The 8,498-nt window shown below is 39.5% G+C and overlaps 1 protein-coding gene across 1 annotated transcript in view; it reads right to left on the reverse strand.

The window, feature by feature from the left end:
• Positions 1-8,252, reverse strand: part of LOC107085641 (E3 ubiquitin-protein ligase pellino homolog 2) — a 20,915-nt gene extending 12,663 nt beyond the window's left edge. Inside the window, exon 1 of the mRNA XM_015376103.1 lies at positions 7,950-8,252. Within this exon, the coding sequence (XP_015231589.1) occupies positions 7,950-8,026 (77 nt within the window). The 5' untranslated portion in view covers positions 8,027-8,252. The remainder of the gene's footprint in view (positions 1-7,949) is intronic.
• Between the last annotated feature and the right edge of the window lie 246 nt (positions 8,253-8,498).

Consider the following 8,498-nt stretch of genomic DNA (forward strand, 5'->3'; position numbering starts at 1 on the left):
ACACACATATAATCTATATCCTAATTTTCCTGTATAATCTGTATACCGTTTTCTTATTTATTAATTTATTTTATGGCCTCTTACAATTACTATTTGCTTATATATACCATTTAAAGTCAACAGTTACATAATCTGACATGTAAAATAAATATTTACATCCTGTTTAGCTTCTGGATAGATGCAAACTACATTTTGTTGCTTTGTACTTGTAACAGCGTAATGACAATAAAGTTGAATTGTATTCTATTCTAAGTAGAGAATTAAACTAAAAAAAAAAAAACTTAAAAGAACCAACAGACTCTTGGGAAACCATTCTATGGACTGGTCAGATAAAGGGACTTTTTTTTTTTTAATCTGTGCTTTTAATAACAACTGGTGTGATGATCTGGTGTTGCTTTTCTGCTACCGGACCTCGGCGGTTTTCTGGAAATACAAACCTGCTTTCTAGCAGGAAATTCTGATGGAGAAAGTCTGGCGTTCAGTTAGGACCTTATACTGAAGTGAACTGGCGTTGTGCTGTAGGGTCAGGCTGCCTCTAAGCATCTTGGAGCGGCCTTATCAAAGCCTGCACGTAAAACCAAATGATGATGACCTTAAAGATGACTTTCCACTCCTATTTTCTGAGATGAGTTTGTAAAACTCCTCCACTGTGACATACAGGACCCATTATCAACACTTGATGGTACTTGTTGCCACTTCATGGCAGAGCCAATATTTAGATCTTGTGAATAAATCATTTTTCGTGAAGGGGCCAGGTTGTATGCGAGGGCTTCTCAGTGAATGGATTAAACCGAGACCTATGTGTTTGATATCAAGGCACTGTGTGCAGATTTGTTCCAAAGAGAGAATAGAGGCCCATTTCTAAGGGTCAAAGAAGGTACAAAATTAAACATAACCTTTTAGTTACAGAGTACAACACTAAAAGACATCTTTGTTTTCTGAAACAAGCTTCTGCAGAATGTATTATGTATCAACAATAAGTGGAACTCAGTAACAAAACCAGGCTGGCTTCCTTTTACTGAGAGCACTTCTTCATGGCTAAAATGTAGAAAGTTGACTCAATGGGCCCCAGTCTCTGAGCCACAATGAACAGAGGAAGCCGAGGAAAAGCAAAGACCGTCTCCTGATCAATCCATCCTTTCATTTCCAGGATACCCATCCCACCCAGAGCTCCCCCCTTCCTCCGTACACAGACCAGCACCGAGCCAATCCCACCTCAGCAGAGTGGCAGAGATGGAGGGCAGCCATGCAAGTAATAAGAGCCGCTGCAGCCGTGACAACAAGCCACCGAGGGAAACTGCAACTAAAACAAGCTTTGTTCCATGCTGACAGCTATCTTTTCTACCATCAGCTTTATCAATGGGGGGATGTGATGTCACCACAGCAATTATGCACCCGTCACATCTAATTCACATATGTGTCTTGATGAGGGGGGGGACAAAAGTTGCGGTGTTAGACACGCCACACGCTCAGCCCGGGGTGATAACCAGTCACCGCTGCTTTTTGTCCTTTACAATAAGCAGGATGGCTGTTGAATGGACAGCCTGGAGGAGAAGGACAAAGCCACCCACTCTACTTCCCAGTCTATAACTTCACTGCAGTTTGCTTCAACTGCTGAAAACCTGAGATTTCAACAGGACAGACTGCTGTTACTGTTAATTATTTATTTAAAACTTTCAGATGAGTGGAAAAACTGACCAAAGTCTAATCACTAATGACACTGTGCCTGGCAGAGGACTGGAGATGTTGAAGGCTGATTGTCCAGAATTGCTTTTCTAGTACTTTCCTCTTAACAGTTCATTAAAATACAGCTGCTGCTTTGCATTAATGCTAACTTTCCACCCATCTAGATTGACGCTTGAAAGATTTGATAGATCTGAAACAAGAAGCAGCTTCTAATAAGACAATCTACTTGGGTTAATTATTAAGAACTGATTCCCTTGCAATGTTTTACACAGGAATCCCTGCTTCGCTGCTTTGGAGTATTTAACCTTTTCATGAAAAACATTCAGGGTTACTTCAGTAGTTTCAATTGAAAAAAAAAACGTATTCGTTCTTAGTAAAATTTTCAGAGGACGTCCCAAATTTACTCAAACTACAATCGGGTTGGGGCGTGCTTTGGTGGCGCAGTGGTTACCGCACACGACCCATGTATGGAGGCATTAAGGAGATTAGACTTCTGCAACCGCACACATCAAATTTTGCTTGGGTCTGGTCATGAACCCCTTTTGCTGGTATGCTTCTGCACTGTCGGTCTGGAATTTTTAGGGAAGCATAACAGTTTCCTGCCAAAGCGAAAGGGTGTGCCTAATCGAGAACACGCGAGAACTTTGGCAGATGGTCGTGAGAACTTTGGTGGCGCCAGCGGGAGTGTTTATCCTCAAAAACAACAATGGCGCATCTGCAAGATATCACGGTCACAGTGATGGATCTAGAGTTGCTAAACACCAGGTTCTGTTAATGAAGTTGGCAAAAAGACAGATTAACCTTTCGTAGTAGTTGTCCATTGTAGTTGTTCCTCTTAGGGCTGTTGTAAACGAATATTTTAGTAATCGAGTAATCTATCGATTATTCTTACGATTAATCGAGTAATCGGATAAAAAAAATTTATAAAATAAACTATTGGCAAATCTTAAGTCCTGCATAATTTCTCTCAGTTCCACCCTCACATACAATTTACACTACACCCGGTTAAGTAACCGCTATGTTTAGATGTAACGTTAGCAAAATAATGTGCCTCAATTTACATCTATAACATGGCAGATTATCACACAACGTAGTTAGCAAAGAGAACATAAACGTTACCTGTTGGCAACCGTGTACGAGTTGGATGCATGCAGCGGGTGTTTTCTCTTCAGATGCTGCAACATTGATGTCGTGCTGTTGTGGTACGCCAATTCTGCTTTGCAGTGGATGCATTGCGCTGTGTTGTCCTTTCTGTTTAGCCTAAAATGTTCCCAAACTTTTGACATTTTTTGTCGCTTTCGGGGTTCTCCTTCTGAGCATTCTCCGGTTCCCTCCATAGCTACAAACTTAGCACAAGCGCTCCAGGCGCTAACGGAAGTGGTAGCGTTGTGCAACACAAAAACCCTCCGGCTAGACCAGTGTGCTGCGTATTTAACAGCATTGCTTATTACAATACAATATATTTTGCGAAGCTTCGAGGCAGATAAATTTCCTCGAGGATTTTTTGTAATCCAGTTACTCGATGAATCGTTTCAGCCCTAGTTCCTCTGTTTTTAAAAATGGCGCGCCCCGGCAACAAATCGAGAAGGACGACCACACAGACAGCCGGAAAGGCATACCAAGGACCAATCACAGCTGCTTTTTGTCTGCGCACTTCTGCTTGAGGTCTGCGACCATCTGACCTGTAGTCAGGAGTTGCTGAACCTCTTGGGGGACACAGAGGCTATGCGTCAGAATCATACATTGGCCTTTAGTCCTCGACGCGGGCAACCCGGGTTCGAATCCGACCTGTGGTCCTTTCCCGCATGTCTCTCATACCCCTAATCCTGTCAGCCTGCACTCCATAAAAACAAGCCACTAGTGTCTTAAAAACTAAATTATACACTACAATATGTTTTTTTTTAAGTCATAAAGACGCAGATATAAGCTATGTTGGTAACAGTGCTAAAAGCTGTCATTACCTAGCAGCACCATAAAGCTTATAAAGATCCACAGGTCACTATATGATGACCTATCAACAATTCAACAAATTTGGATTTTTATTGCATCACCACCACTGGGGAGATCTTTATCAACTATGTATTTACAAGAAACTGGGACTTTGGGTGTAAAAATTAGAAACTTCACTACACTGTTCAACTAAGTGAAACATTACCCTAGCATTAAAAACTTAAAAAAAAAAAAAATCATTTTCTTTGTTTTGTTTTTGGGATTCTCATAATACCATCCCAATCGCAAGTTAAAATGTCATTTTTTCCATCGAAATTTAAACTTCTATTCTGTCAGGTTTCCTTGTTGGTTTTATTGAAAATAAAAATTTATTTCTATGACTGATATGTTGCTTCAAGTCCCAAAGAGACACAGGGAACATAAGTTAACTCTGAATTTTCTGCAGCAACTCATTTATTTTTGCTAAATATAAGAATAAAAAGAGAGAAAACTTTAGAGGCTTCTTTTTTTGTGGAGGGGGGTTTATTTTACATGCATCACCCTGTAAATTACTTTGAGAAAAGCTTTGTCGTTTTCCGTGTAGAGGACTAATTCATGACCAAGTTGTAACTTCCTGGATGATGCTTTGAGTTGTTATTTCAACATTTCCGCAAAAGGTTATTTTCTCACGGTATCTTTTTAATTCCTCCAACATAAACACAAAAAAAGCGCCCACACAACAGCAGCCTCCCACCCACATGCTCCCTACCAATGCATGTTATGATCACATCTTACTCCTAAAGCCTGACTTCAGCAAACTTCAGCATTTGACGAAAGTACAATCATTTCACCAATAGAAATTATTTCATTCGTACTGACCAAAAAAATATATATAGGGTAAACATCTGGTCTATCTATTTATCTATATGCATAAAACTGCTTGACTTTTGCCTTATAATAAAAACAAATGGCTGTCAAAACATTATATTTAACTGATTTCTGATTATCAAGCTCAGCCATTGATATGGATTTTAAGTTAGTTGTGCTTTTCAGTTACTTTTTACGCAAGTGACTGAAATACTGCAGGTCCACGCTTTCCCGCCTAAAAGATCCTGGTCTTCTTCAGTAGGACCTTCAGGTTACTGCGGGATTGCTGAAGCACAGGGTTACTAGTATAGCAAAGAGGATTGATTGACTCTTTGTTGCAGCATCTTCTGCTGACCTGCAACTTTTATTTACCTTAGACTTAGCCTCAACTTTATTTATCCCATTGGATTATTCCTTCAAGGAAATTCTGGGTCAAAAACTGAGTGTTTTTTTCCATCTGCTTTTCATGAGATTCATATTCAAGCAAACATTAATGTGACCGAGGATAGACCAAAAGGAGGACGACATTCTCCAGTTGTGAGCTCTCCGTCTGGTTTTGTGAACAGATAAGGTCTTCTCTGTCAGGCTTTTGTCGTTTGACCCCTTGGTTTCTTATTACTGTCACCCACTGGGCTGTAGTTGTTTTCTTCAACATCTTCCCCATGTGTCATTAGGCTGAGCAGTGAAACAGAAAGCACAGATGATATATCTGGCATGCCCTTTATTTACCCAGTTAGAAATACATCCCCGGACTTTAAGTGGAAAAGGGGCTATAGAAGCCTGATATAAACATTGAACATTTTAGAGGCACATAAAGAAATGAAAACTTTTAAACCACAGGTGCAACTTTCTGAAGAACTGATATGGACATCTCCCCACCAATAATTTCAATACATAGACTTTGGCTCTCAACGACAAATTTCTAAATTTGATTTTGCTGCCTTTGAAGGAAGATAATCACTGATGTAGCTGAAAGGGAAAATATCCATCAATCCATCCACATTTTTATGTATAGATTGATGGATGAATGAAACTGAAATTGTTTCCATATTAGGGAGGCATGATGTATGGCTGTTGGTAACAGAATCTGCTGTTATTCATCCTTCTATTTTTATATACATGAATGTCTAACTAACTATAAATATAAATATCAGTATATTTTTGTTCGTTTGTGTTCTCAACAATAGGAAAGCATTCAATAAATATATGTTAGAGTTCATTTTTGGAAAATACAAACCCTATTGATGGTGTGGTGATAATCTAGCTCTGTTTATGAAGAATTAGATATGTTATAGATGACTTACAGTGGTGTCAAAATTACACACATTTGTTATTGCAGTTTAAAAACACTGGTAAAAGTTGAAGTATCATCTTGACCTCTTTACTCAAGTAAAAGTGAAAAAGTATGAGCTCCAAAAACTACTTAAAGTATGAAAGTATAAAGTAACCTTTAAAAAAAAACAGCCAGATGCCACTATATGAACTGAAACCTACGACGGAGTATTAGGGCCACACATGAAGAGAAAAAATATTTTTGCCATGACGAGATTAAACTCGACATGTCGACTTTAAAAGTCGACATGTCGACATTAAACTCAACATTTCGAGAATAAAGTTGAAATGTCATGTTGAGTTTAATCTCGACGTGTCGACAATAAAGTTGAAATTAGTTCAAGAGAGCCAACCGCTGCACAGGATACATGCACAGAATCCAGAATCAGACATGTCTTGTGTAGATGATTTGGTCAAATTGTACTTTCTGTGATGATTATACAGTTATACAGTTGCAGCACGTCAAAGACTACCTTCACTCTTAAAACGCAGACTGCAGCTGTGGAGCGCGGTTGCTCTTTTCTCCAAACTTTGGAATGTCGAGATTAAAGTCGCCACGATATATCAACTTTATTCTCGAAATGGCGAGTTTAAAGTCGACAGGGCGAGTTTAAAGTCGACATGTCGAGTTTAATCTCGTCATGGCAAAAATATTTTTTCTCTTCATGTGTGGCCCTAATACTCCGTCGTAGAAACCTCAGTTTTTTGACTATTTCGAAAAATTCTTTGAGATGAGCGACGTCTTGTTGGTTTTCGATCTCCATCTCCCGATACTCTCGCCTGTGTCCGACTTATCAGACATTTCAACATCTTTTTCTTAATCCGACATTGTAGCATGGCATAGACAATTCACTTTAGCAGTTTGAAGAACACCTGCTTGCTTCTGATTATTTCCTTTAGCTAACCAACGAGTGTTTACATTATAGGACTAATCCAATTACACTAGTTTTCACTAGATGTGGATGGCGCCAATGATCTGCATTGGATGGCACACATGATGTAAAAAAAAAAAAATTATGAACATTAAATCGAAGCCCAGAGTAACCAGTAATGTTTGTTTTAAAAATGTTAGGAATAGAAAGTAAAGATACTTGTGTGAAAATGTAATGAGTAGAAGTCAGAAGTAGGAAGAAAAATAAGTATTGGAGGAAAGTATATATACCTAAAAAGTGAACTTAAGTACAGTAACAAAGTATTTTTACTTCGTTAAGTGATACCACTGGTCCCCACCAGCTTACATTACAAAGTTTGTTTGCTTTAAACTTTTTGGAGGGACTTTAAGAAAAATCCAGTGATGGGGGGTGATAATCTATCTCTGTTTATGAAGAATTAGATCTGAGTCCTGTTATTGATGACTTATGCAGAGTAACTTCGTTTCCCCCAACTTGCACAATATATGTTGGTAAAATGTCTGACTAAACAATTTCACAATAAAGATGAAGTTTTAAACCTACAGCTCACTGGCTTGGCTTCCAAGTCTGTTCCTATTCAAGTGGGAACAAAATTGAACACGACAATAAGATAATCTTTAAACCTCACAGCAGGAGAAAAATACAATCAAATAAAGTAGAGCGTGTTGGAACAAAGTGCAGTGGTGGGGTTGTGGCAGGAGAAAAGGAAGCAGCCTGGGGGCTGGGGGTGGGGACCACCGCCACTTCCGAATTCTTCAAGCCCCATGAATCCCAACTTCAAGGCGGGGAGGAGGAGGAGGGCTCCGGCTGGGAACGAGGTGTATCTAAAGTTGTCCTTTTCTGGGTGGGCTTTGGTTCTCATAGCCGCCCTCCGGTTATCAGAGAGCGAGACATTATCAACGTCATCATCATCATCATCATCTACTGGAACACGAACACATTTCAGAGTGCGCACGTGCCTACTTTCAGGAGTAACGTGAGCTCGTAAATTTCCAAACTAAGCCCGACCGTTAGAGTTAAACCCGACCGTTATAGGGTGAATAAAAAATAAAAGTAAGCCAAAAAAGGAATTCTGCTTATTCAGCGTCACGTAAGAAAAAAAAAAAAAAAAGGGGGGGGGGGGGGGAGACATCCGGGGAAAGGTTTGACACAAACACTCGCTCTCTAATTATCTTCTAAACCACTAAATATGGTTTAAACAAAGAAACAAAAAGCTTTACTTACCCCAGTACCACCAACTCCCCGTACTTCACCGGGTCTTTAGACGGGGCGCAGTGCTCCTCTTGGCTTGACGAAAACATGAGGCTTGGCTGCGTTAGCTACACATTAATAACAGTGTCCTAAAAATAAACATGTACTCTTCCAGAGAAAAGGAAATAAAAGCACCTAGTTTCCCCTTCACTACATGTTACATGTGTATCCGCATAAGAATATATCTATTTTCTATGAAACAAAATAACAGAAAATAGAGTGCTGTGTAACTTCCTCAGCTAACCACAGCACAGCGTAACTTACTTGGCGGTTGAGTCCGCTTTACAGCCGATACAAAAACAGCGAGGAGCAGGGCCGGACTGTACCATTCACTTCTTATCCACTTTCCAGAGGGGGGGGTCCCACCAGCTCGGATTTTTCCTACTGTGAGTTTACCCACATCTGGCTCCAACTTCTCATTTTAAGACATGATAATACTTTTCTACTTATATTTTATTATTTTTTTATTCTTTTGAAGATGAAGAGAACCAAAAAAGGAGTTTAGTTTTTCATTGTAACCAC

Source organism: Cyprinodon variegatus, unplaced genomic scaffold (assembly GCF_000732505.1).
Source record: "Cyprinodon variegatus isolate N-32 unplaced genomic scaffold, C_variegatus-1.0 Scaffold129, whole genome shotgun sequence".
Lineage (NCBI taxonomy): Eukaryota > Metazoa > Chordata > Actinopteri > Cyprinodontiformes > Cyprinodontidae > Cyprinodon > Cyprinodon variegatus.